Source organism: Panthera tigris, chromosome B3, assembly GCF_018350195.1.
Source record: "Panthera tigris isolate Pti1 chromosome B3, P.tigris_Pti1_mat1.1, whole genome shotgun sequence".
Taxonomy (NCBI): domain Eukaryota; kingdom Metazoa; phylum Chordata; class Mammalia; order Carnivora; family Felidae; genus Panthera; species Panthera tigris.
The window spans coordinates 80,530,666-80,542,680 of record NC_056665.1 but is presented as its reverse complement, the minus strand read 5'-3'; the positions used below and the strand labels follow the sequence as shown (position 1 = coordinate 80,542,680).

General features: G+C 39.5%; 1 protein-coding gene and 1 pseudogene across 6 annotated transcripts in view; one reads left to right on the top strand and one right to left on the bottom strand.

Moving 5' to 3' along the window:
* Nucleotides 1-12,015, bottom strand: part of AP4S1 (adaptor related protein complex 4 subunit sigma 1) — a 51,625-nt gene that overhangs the window by 10,710 nt on the left and 28,900 nt on the right. For all 6 annotated transcript variants that reach the window (XM_042989525.1, XM_042989522.1, XM_042989523.1 and 3 more), the window contains 3 exons: nucleotides 9,200-9,402; nucleotides 5,696-5,782; nucleotides 4,786-4,854 (listed from right to left, as the gene is read on the bottom strand). In XM_042989525.1, the coding sequence (XP_042845459.1) occupies nucleotides 4,786-4,854; nucleotides 5,696-5,782; nucleotides 9,200-9,337 (294 nt within the window). In that variant the 5' untranslated portion in view covers nucleotides 9,338-9,402. The remainder of the gene's footprint in view (nucleotides 1-4,785; nucleotides 4,855-5,695; nucleotides 5,783-9,199; nucleotides 9,403-12,015) is intronic.
* Nucleotides 2,097-2,707, top strand: LOC107181155 (annotated as a pseudogene).

Sequence of the window (12,015 nt, the reverse complement as noted above, 5' to 3'; positions counted from 1 at the left end):
CTGTCATCCTAAACTGAGTCATCTCCCAGTACTGTCCGAGTCCTGTGTAATCACCAGTTTACATTAAATTCTAATCTTCACTTCTGTGGTTTATGTGGTCACTGACTCTCTTCCCAGAATTACAGCAAGAATTCAGCAATGTGCTATTTATTCTCAGTCACTGAATATAATAATAATAATAATAATAATAATAATAATAATAGTAATTTCAAAAACCTTAGCAATGATAGCCCTTGTACTCACTCTTATCATCCCAGGTTTAAAACATTACTCTTTTGGGAAATGTTATTCTTCTTGATAGGTGTTGCCTTAAAATGGCTGAACGTGGCCAGCTCTGAATCACAGACCCTGACTTGCAAACCAATCTGTCTTAAGAGAGTGGTAGTCAGGGGGGCCTGGGTGGCTCAGTCAGTTAAGTGTCTCCTGATTTTGGCTCAGGTCATGATCTCACTATTTGAGCCCTGTGTTGAGTTCGAGCCCTGTGTTGAGCCCTGCTTCAGGCTCTGCTCTGATGGTGTGGAGCCTGCTTGGTATCCTCTGTCTGCCTCTCTGTCTGCCCCTCCCTCTCTCTTCCTCTCTCTCTCTCTCAAAAATAAATAAATAAATAAGTAAGTAAGTAAGACAGTGTTGTCAGGATTAAGCAGGAGCTAGAGCTGTGCTGTCTACTATGGTAACCACTAGCATCATGTGGTAAATTAAATGAATTAAAATTAAATTCCTCACTTCCTCCTTTACAGTAATCACATTTCAAGTTTTGAAAAGCCATACATGGCTAGTGCCTACTGTACTGGATAACACACGCACGGAACAATTCTATCGCTGCAGAAAGTTATATTGGTCAGTGCTGATTTATGGCATCCTCTCCAAGCAGTCAATACAAACATGGAGTTTAAAGCCAGCCTCAATGGCCCCTGTCTCCTCAAGGCCAGTCTGGAAAGGCCTGACTCCTTGCCATCTTCCAGCTTCAGCACTACTTCCTTCCTAACTAGATGCACTGCCATCCTGCAGGCCACGAGGCAATTGCAAGATCCAACCCCTGAATGAGGAAGTGGCTGACAGTAAGCATTAAGTTAGTGGGTCTCAAATTTAAATATGCATCAGAATCATACAGAAGGCTTGTTAAAACACAGAATTCCTGATTCAACAGTTTGAGGTGGGCCCACAATTTGTATTTTTAGTAAGTTCCCAGGTGATGTTTATGTCGCTGGGAACAACACTTTGAAAACCACTGCACTAAGGCAATGAAGACAGGCTAGTTGATTGTCCCATGCAGAAGGAATTTGCCAAACAATTCTGGTATTAGGAGTTAGGCTGAAGATATAACTTCTTAACATGAGTTTTGCCCTTAGCAGGCTTTAGTGAACTCAATATTACTTATTATGGAGATTTCACTCACTGCCTCAGGAAGAAGCAGCCTAGAAACAGTTTCTTCCAAATCCTTTTATTTAAAAGCAAAATGAAAGAAGGGTGCCAGGGTGGCTCAGTCGGTTAAGCATCTGACTTGGGCTCAGGTCATGATATCATGGTTCGTGAGTTCGAGCCCCACATTGAGCTCTGTGCTGCCAGCTCAGAGCCTGGAGCCTGCTTTGGATTCTGTGTCTCCCTCTCTATCTCTGCTCCTCCCCTGCTCATGCTCATGCTCTGTCTCTCTCTCTCAAAAATAAGTAAACATTAAAAAAAACTTTTAAAGCAAAATGAAAGAAACATAACAACTTTGAAAACTCAGCTTGTGCCACTACTACCTCTCAAGAATATCTAACTAAGGCTCAGGAAGGCCTATGGGAACAGAGTAAAACACCTTCACTGATTCTTTTTTTTTTTTTTAACATGTGCTCTTTTGTTAAAAATGTTTATTTATTTTGAGAGAGAGAGAGAGAATATGAGCAGGGGAGGGGCAGAGAGAGAGGGAGAGAGAGAATCCCAAGCAGGCTCCACACTGTCAGCATAGAGCCCAACTCGGGCCTTGATCTCAGGAACCATGAGATCATGACCTTAGCTGAAATCAAACTAAGATGCTCAACTAACGGAGCCACCCAAGTGCCCCAGTAAATCCTTACACTTGTGGTCAACTGATTTTTAACAAGGGTACAAGACAATTCACTAAGAGGGCGGTGGAGAACAGTCTTTTCAACCAATGGTGTTGGGAAAATTGGATAGCCACATACAAAAGAATGAAGTTAGACCCCACTTCACAGCATATACAAAAATTACTCAAGCTTTTCCAATCTGCCATCTGGAACCACCACCAGGATGCAGATTTTCGTGAAAACCCTTATGGAGAAGATCATCACTCTTGAGGCTGAACCCTCAAATACAACAGAAAATGTGAAGGCCAAGATTCAGGATCAGGAAGGAATTCCTGGTCATTAGAGACTGATCTTTGCTGGAAGCAACTGGAAGATGGATATACTCTGACTGTAACTGCAAAAGAAGCCCACTCTTCATCTTGTGTTGAGACTTTGTATGGTGCTAAGAAAAGGAAGAAGTTTAACACCACTTCCAAGAAGAATAAGCATAAGAGAAAGAAAGTTAAACTGGCCATCCTGAAATACTGTAAGTTGGATGAGAATGTCAAAATCAGTCCCTTTGTCAGGAGTGCCCTTCAGATGAATGTGGTGCTAGCCACTTTGACAGACATTATGGTGGCAAATGTTGCCTGACTTATTGCTTCAACAAACCTGAAGACAAGAAATTGTGTATGGGTTAATAAAAGACACAGAAGTAAATCTTCATGACATTAGGGAACTGTGAGATCATGACCTGAGGTGAAATCAAGAGTCAGACGCTGAACCAACTGAGCCACCCAGTGCTCCAAAGCCTTTTTAGACATAACACCAAAAACATAAGCAACAAAAGAAAAAATAAATTAATTGAACTTCATCAAAATTAAAAATTATTGTAATTCAAAGAACACTATCAAGAAAGTGAAAAGAAAGCCAGTGAAGGGGAGAAAATATTTTTAAATTATATCTGATAGGTACTCAAATTAAGTTAGTTCAATCAAATAGATTTGTTTTTGTATTCACTCAATTCACTCAAAGAGATTTGTATTCTGAATATAGAAAGAACTCTTACAACTCAACAATAAAAAGACAAATAGTGCAAGTGAAAAATGGGCAAAGGATTTGAAGACTTTTTCTCCAAAGAAGATATACAAATGGCCAATAAACACATGAAAAGCTCCTCAATGTTTGTTGTCCAGTAGTCAAATGCAAATCAAAACCACCATTGATTGGCCTCTATACCACTTCATACCCACTAGGATGGCTATAATCAAAGAGACAGATAATAACAAACTTTGGTAAGAACATGGAGAAATTAGAACCCTCAACCACTGTTAAAGAGAATTTAAATCATGCGGCCACTTTGGAAAACAGTTTGGCAGTGCGTCAACATGTTAAACGTGGAATTACCACATCACCTAGCAATCCCACTCCTAGGTAGACTAAAACTATGATGCCACACAAAAATATTTACACAAATTTTCAAAGCTGCATTATTCATAAGAGCCAAAAAGTATCAATAACCCACATATACATCAACTAATGAATGAATAAATAATATGTGGTATATCTATATAGCAGAATATTAATTGGCAATAAAAAGGAAAGAGGTACTGATACCTGCTACAACATGGATGAATCTTGAAAACATTATGTTAAGTAAAAAAAGCTAGTCACAAAAGACTACATATTATACAATTCCATTTACATGAAACGTCTAGAATAGGCAAACCTATAGAGATAGAAAGTAGACCTGGAGCAGGTGGAGGGGGATCACTGGGAAGGAAATGCTAATAGGTATGGTGTTTGTTTGGGGTTAGGAAATATTCTAAAATTGACTGTGTGGTGGTTGCACAACTCATGTAAATACTAAAACCTATAAACTTTATTTTACTTAATTAATTTATTTTTTAAGGTTTTATTTCTAAGTAGTGTCTACACCCAACGTGGGGCTCAAACTCACAACCTCGAGATCAAGAGTCACACGCTCTACCTACTGAGCCACCCAGGTGCCCAAAAAGGCCTGTATGCTTTGAATGGGTGAGTTTTGGGGTATGTAAATTATATTTCAATACAGCTGGGGTTTATGTTTTGTTTTGTTTCATTTCATTTTTTTATTTTTTATTTAAAAAAAAAATTTTTTTTTTTTTAACGTTTATTTATTTTTGAGACAGAGAGAGACAGAGCATGAACGGGGGAGGGTCAGAGAGAGGGAGACACAGAATCCGAAACAGGCTCCAGGCTCCGAGCAGTCAGCACAGAGCCCGACGCGGGGCTCAAACTCACGGACCACGAGATCATGACCTGAGCTGAAGTCGGATGCTTAACCAACTTAGCCACCCAGGCGCCCCTCATTTCATTTTTTTAAAAAGGGGTTTTGGGGGAGGAACTCATGTGTTCCTTAAGGGGAGTTGGTTTTGACCATCAAAGCAAGGGTTTGGATAGAAATGATTCCTAAACTAAAAAGGGTCCTGGTGCCTTAGGAGGGAAAGCAAAAGAAAAATAAAAGAGAGAGGGAGAATAAATTAAATAGCAAAGTCTCTTAATTAAAAGAAAGACATAAGAGGTTCTCAGTCTTGTAGAACTAAGTCTTTATAAAGATCTAAGGCACACATAGGTTTGTAACACTTTGAGCCAGAAGGAAAGGTAAAGAAAATGTGGCCTCATTTGAGTTTTAACTTTTGCACATTGAAGTTCTATATTAACATGTGTTCTTGATATAGACCTATTTCTGGGAAGTTGGGCTGAAGACAAAAACCATTTTTTTAGTTTTTAGACTTACCACGCGGCTGAAGTATTCATCTAAAACTTCCACAAAGTTATGGATGAATTCATAAATTGCCATCTCATTCTAAAATAAAAAAGGAAGGGTACAATTAGTTTTAGTATAGCTCATGTGGAAATTGGACACTGACAAATATTCAGAATGGTTCTATGACTCACTTGTTGGAAAGACGCTTATCGGTAGGGGAAGTGTCAAAAATCTTAACCTCTAAGATTTTAAGTTCATAATGAGTTTAGCTGGACTGAAACCAGGCCGAGTCTAGTGTTTAGGGTTTTGAGCACTACTCCCTGACCTCGTCATCAAGCGGCTGAAGCAGTTTTTCAGGATCTTCATGCCACTACTTTTCTGTTTGTGAAGATGGGGAAACTACCTCAAGGTTTGGTTCACACATAAAAAATAATCAACTTGAGATTTCCAAGTATTTTAGATCTTAAACAGTTTTTCAAGGATTCAATAGCCACAGGTACTGTTGATCTGGGACTGACATTTCTGGAAAGGTGAACTAAATCTGAGGAAATTCAATCACAACACAACCATATTTATCATTTGCTCTGGCTTCTTGTATATGAGCCTATATTTAACGCTACAACTGACTGGCCTGTACACATGTCTAAGCTGCCCCAGTGTGCCACAAAGAACATGGTAGGACATTGGTATTGCTTAGGGTTGAGGAAGGCATTCTGTGGTTTTGTGCTTCCCCACAAGCTACTCATCTAATCCAAGAAAAATCCCAGGTATTTCTTTTCCACACAGCTTTCCCTAACCTTGACAGAAACCAAGATCCTTCAAGAGTCAAGATAATTCTTAGGTAGGCAAGTAGGGAGGAATATATCAATTTACAGAGGAATAAAAATCAGACTATTATTCTTAGTTTTCTTGCATTTTCCATAGGCTCCTCTTATCTTACCTCAGTGTCATTAACTCCAACCACAATGAAGAGAGCTGCATACTGTCGATATATCAGCTTAAAATCCTTAAATTCAATGAAAGAGCACTAGAAAAAAACACAATTAGATATTAATTGCTATAGTTGACAAGTATTTTTAATTTTTTTAATGTTTATTCATTTTTGAGAGACAGAGTCAGAGCATGAGCACGGGAGGGGCAGAGAGAGAGGGAGACACAGAATCTGAAGCAGGCTCCAGGCTCTGAGCTGTCAGCAGAGCCTGACTCAGGACTTGAACCCACAAACCACGAGATCATGACCTGAGCTGAAGTCGGACGCTCAAATGACTGAGCCATCCAGGTGCCCTGACAACAAGTATTTCTTCAAAATGGCATGCATAATTTCTAGGTTCTGATTTCAGTATTGGGTCAACATATTCCTAGAAATCTACAATTTAAAAATGTTAAACAATCTTTGTTGGTTGCCTCTTCACAATATTCAGGGGACTATGGAAGCATCTCTAGCGGGAGGCAGAGAAGGGGTCTAGAAAAAAAGGCTCTGAGCATCCACGTGGGTTCCCCCTGAACTCCTTCTCATTCCTTTGCTTTGCTCTGTGTGGAAGTCAGCAGGCAAAGGTACCAGACTGCCCCCAACATGAAAATAAGCCAACATGACAAAGATTTTCTTCTTTCCATTTCCGCTAGGCTCTTTTGGAAGCAATCAGAGGTTTAGTTTTGTCCTATTTAAAACCAGTGAACAGCCAAATATACACGGCATACATACATGTATGTATCAAGAAAAATCTTGATTTCTTTTTTCTAGACCCATGAAAAGAATCAATGTAGACTCTTATATAAATTATTTAAAATCTTGGCTTTTGTGGCGCAGATGATAGTCAAAATCTCCCATTGTAAACATTGCTTCCTAGGAGTTAATAACTAGTTTACCACCACTGACTTGTGAATAAAACAACTCCCTCCCCATTCATCTCTCTACTACATCCATTGTACAAAGGGTGTTGGGAAGGCACTGGGTAGACAGAAATTGGACAGCAGGCTAACAGCACATTGTTGCCCTTTCTTTGGACTGTTGGGTGTGCTTGACCAAATGTGATTGAACATGAACTGTATGGCTTTTTGCACTGGCATAATCGCTTCTGGTACCCGAATTGCTCTTGGTGTACCTGGAGATGAAGTGGTAAGTTTTAATTGTGAAATTTCTTCCATAGGAAAGTCATTTGAGAATCTAAAATGGAGGCATTTGAGGCTCTTATTTAAAATTAGGATAGGGGCACCTGGGTGGCCCAGTCAGTTGAGCGTCTGACTTTTGAATTCAGCTCAGGTCATGATCCGAGGGTTGTGGGATCAAGCCCCATGTCGGGCTGTGCGCTGAACATGGAGCCTGCTTGAGATTCTCTCTCTCTCTCTCTCTCTCTCTCTCTCTCTCTCTGTCCCTCCCCCTTTCTCTTTCTCTCTCAAATTAAAAAAAAAGAAATAAAATTATGATAAAAGAAGTACAGGACCGTTCTGCAGCTTTTGTTCACTATAGAGCCAGTGTGATTTCTGCTCAGTTGGATCTTTCAAAGAAATACATCCTAGTTGAAAGAACTGAAAAACATTTTTCAAAGCCTCTCAGGAGTTTCTGACATAAAACAACAACAACAACAACAACAACAAAAAGACAAAACAACAGCAACAACAACAAAACAACGAAGTAAGTACCTTTGTGGATAACATAAAAACTAAGCTGAGATTGTGTTACTTCAGTGCCTAATTATCCCAAAGCCCAGGGAGTTCCTTTTAAAATCTAAAATTGGGGCGCCTGGGTGGCGCAGTCGGTTAAGCGTCCGACTTCAGCCAGGTCACGATCTCACGGCCCGTGAGTTTGAGCCCCGCGTCAGGCTCTGGGCTGATGGCTCAGAGCCTGGAGCCTGTTTCCGATTCTGTGTCTCCCTCTCTCTCTGTCCCTCCCCCGTTCATGCTCTGTCTCTCTCTGTCCCAAAAATCAATAAACGTTGAAAAAAAAAAAAAAAAAATCTAAAATAATTTAGAATGCTTCAAAATTATGTAACAGTATATTCATTCCAAAGCATGTATTTCCAAGGGTAACCTATCAGTGAAAATAGTGCCTGAAATTGTGCAGCGCCTGCATTCTGCAGAAAGATTCAACAGGAATACTTCTGGAGTTTGTTTATGTTTACTTAAAGTATGTGGCTATTAACACGGCCCTTTAATAGTTTCTGTTCCCTTTAGACAACTAAATGAGGCGGTGTGTGCCATGGCAGGCCAAAGTGGTAATTCAAAGAGGACTCTGAGATGTTGAGACTGGAAAATCAATTTAGAAGCCAAGGGAAACACAGTTCCAACATGTAACTTCTGAGCACAGATGGACCTTAATATTTTAAGACTTAGCAGGGGTTCCCACAGGCAGCCTTTCTACATATGCTGTGAAACGGAGAAGTCGCAAAATTAATGGGCGATTTAAACAAGCTTTCTGATTTTGCTGCACTTTGTTCAGTGATTTTCAGTGGACTCAAAGTTTAGGACCTGCATTCAGTAATTATCCAAGTAAACTTCTTTGTAAAAATGAACTCAGTTTTTAAAATTCCTATTCGTTATTATTTTAATGATTTTATTTAACCTCAATTTTGACAGAATGGATAGATTTACTATTTTCTATTAATTTTTAACTTCCACTTACTCCATCTACATCATAACACAAGACAAGTTCCAATCAAATTTGTTGTTTTTTTATTTTATTTTTTAAAGTTTATTTATTTTTTATTTTTATTTTTTTTTGAGAGAGAGAGGAGACAGAGTGCGAGTAGGGGAGGGGCAGAGAGAAAGGGAGACACAGAATCCGAAGGAGGTTCCAGGCTTTGAGCTGTCAGCACAGAGCCCGATGAGGGGCTTAATCCATGAACCGTGAGATCATGACCTGAACTGAAATCAGACACTTAACCAACTGAGCCACCCAGGCACCCCAAATTTGTTTTGTTTTTAAGTCACTAGTTCTAGTATTACGTTGGTATTAAGTTTATAAAAACGATAAGCAGAAAAAAAATTACACTTCACGTGAGGATCATATTGTCATCCTCTGGCACCAAGTCTGTCTCGAGTGCTCACCTCTATACCAATCATCTGACCTTCGTCCCTTGGCTTAAAGAAAGCCACCTGCTAGAGACACTCCTGAGAGTTGTAAGGGCTAAATTCATATGAACAAAAAAAAGAAGATATGTCTATTAGCTGGAATAAATTTGAGCTGCCACTTCCACAGTGCATTGAGACAAATATGCTGGCCTAAATAAGAACTCAAGATGTTTCCTGGTTCTCCTTGTTTGTATTTTCCTTAAGGGGATATAAAGAGAGCTATGCTTCAGTCTTCATGTCACTTCATTTGTTATTTTCCCTAATAGCTATGGAAAGAATGTAGTTCAAAGAAAACGATGGCCCTCGAGACTCAGTAATAACAGACCTGCCATTGACAAGTTGAATACAGAGATAAAAGAGAGAATCAGAAACTTACTTGTTCATTGGATCGGGAGAGACAGCTCCTTATGACTTCCGTTTCCAGAAGTGTACGCTTATTAATCTCCACATGTTCATAGTATTTAGAAAGTCGGGTCTGCCCTTGTTTATTCACCATGAGGAAAAATTTTATCATTTTTCCTGGCCAGTATTTTTCCGGAGAGTTCAAAAGTTATGTCAAGGGGTATCTGAAACTAGAACCTGAGGGATGAAAGAACAACGAAAAGGTGAGATCAGTCCTCAAAGAATAGTATTAAATGTGTTCTACATATGAAGCAGAAGTAAATAAAATGTGATCTGATAATACTGATCTTTACTTCTATTAATTAAATGAGGTTTTAATAAGTAACTAAACATACATTTTCATTAGTTATCTTCCAAAACATAATTTTGAGTCTCCACAGTCCTTCTACTCCTATTTGTTCATTTGATTCATCATTTTTTTTTTTTTTGGCGCCAACTATGTGTCAAGTACTAAGAGATTACAAAGAGGAAGAAGCAGTGATTTTTTTTTTGCAATGTTTAGAACATTTTTAAAATTTTTTAAACATGTTTATTTACTTTTGAGAGAGAGAGACAGGGCACAAGCAGAAGAGGGGCAGAGAGAGAGGGAATAGAACATTTTATTAAAGTACAAAACTGCTGGCATTAAGTGAAATAGAAAAACACAGTAAATATATACAGAAACATTGATCACACCACTCAAGTCATACACACGTAAAAATGCAGAAAGGTCTTAAAAAGTTCAGAAGTTGAAAATTATGGAGATTTCCCAAAATGGATAGAACTGCTCACTGCTGAGTATGGCACTGATATAAGACCTTCTGAGTGAATGCCGTCCCTTACTTTCTGTAATCCAGTACTGCCTGGAAATGTGTTCCTTGGGAGATTCAGACTTGGAGCCATCCTGAGAGGACAAGTTAAGAGTTGACATAGGTCTAACTTGTGGTCTGATTTTCTTCATCCTACCGACTGTGTTGAGGTTATAAGGACACAGCCAGGCTATTTTTCTTCAGCTTCTGCTAATATTCAAAAGGATATGAAGAATATAAGCAATTTCTCATTGCTTGACCAAAATTCAGCACATGAAAGGCAGAGTGGAGGGTATTTGTACTAGAACTATAAAGTTCTGTCTGATGGAAAATTAAGAAGTAGTGATTTCTGATCTTCTGATCTTTACCCCTAGCAAAGGTCCCAGGTAGGTAAACAAGTAATAGCAGTACAAGGAGATGAGTTGTGATGGGGACAGGTATACTTCTATGGTACACAGAAGGGAGGGATAGGGAACATCATGGGAGAGTTGGAAATGGCTTCCCAGGGAAGGGGCATTTAAGCAAGATCTTGAAGAATGAGGGACTGTGGGGCAGAGAAAACAGGGGTAGCTTTGTAAAGTTCACTGCAGATGTAGTTCAGGGGGCAAGCATAATAGTTGCAGGAAATTGAGCTGCTCACATAAAATAAAGTTGGCTTTAGAAGTCACACTAAGGAATGTGAACTTTATTTTATGGACAGTGGAGACAAGATCTAGAGTGAACTTTTCTTTCCTCAATGTTGGAAGCCATAGTAGTAATCTCCACTCTTTGCCAAAGTCCCCCCATAAGGCCCTCTAACAAGTCCTATGTAAGGTCCTACATCAAGCAATTTACATATTTTCTTTATTCTCACAATTATCTGAGTCAGGTACTTGTGTTATCCCCATTCTAAGGCCAAGCAAATTGAAGTTTAGGGATGTTAAACACCCATAGTCTCTATATTACTTTGGGTCAGAAATGAGGTGCAGCTCAGAGGTCAAGCTCATGCACAGATCCCTGACACCTGCTAACTTGTCCTTATCACTCAAGGGTTCATGCTTGCAGTTTTATTTCTAACTCAGGTGTATTGAATCTCATGCTTGTTCTTCCTATACTTATTCTGTATTTTGAAATGATCAGTGCAAAAGAGCACAATATTGACAATGACTAGTGCTCCTTTCTCTTCTTTTCTTCCCTCCCTCCCTCTCTCTCTTTCTTTCTTGTTTTAATGTTTATTTATTTTCAAAAGAGAGACCAGAGCGCAAGCAGGGGAGGAGCAGAGAAAGAGGGAGACAGAGAATCCAAGGCAGGCTCCAGGCTCTAAGCTGTCAGCACAGAGCCTGACACTGGGTTTGAACCCACAAACTGTGAGATCATGACCTGAGCCAAAGTCGGACGCTCAGCCAACTGGCCAGTGCTTCTTTCATTATGAGTATCAGAACTACCTCACTGACTCACCTGCCAGTATCATATTCACATTTTGGAATATCCTTGAAAATTCAGTGCAAAAGACCAAGGTTAATAATAGTTCTTAAATGAACTTGTAAAATTTGGAATAATTCTACAGAGAAAGTTGCAACAGATTATGGGATAATTCTTAGACTAAGTTTTGTGTTATTTTTTGCCCTCCCAGTTCATCTCATTTCCTGAACCCTATCAGACAGGTGGTTATCTCACAACAATTCCAAACATTAAGAGCTAGAAAGAGCCAGGCCCAGTCTGGCAAAGCCTGGGCTACTGTGTTCATTCAGGGTGCAGAACAGGATGTTATCTAGACCCAGCTGGGGACATGGCAGCTGTGCCAGTGGGGGGGAAGGGCTGTGGTCATTCACTCCCTTTTCCAGGAAGATAGGCTCACTACTGTAGGTGGGATTGCAACATACTCTGTTTAGTCATTTGGTATTAAGGGCTGCTTTTCTTCTCACAAATTACTGCCAGTAAATTATGGCCAGCAACTAGTAAATTAAGCTATCACCCATTCTTTTAGTCCCTTTTAGCAAAGTTAGCAAAGTTTAAAACAATC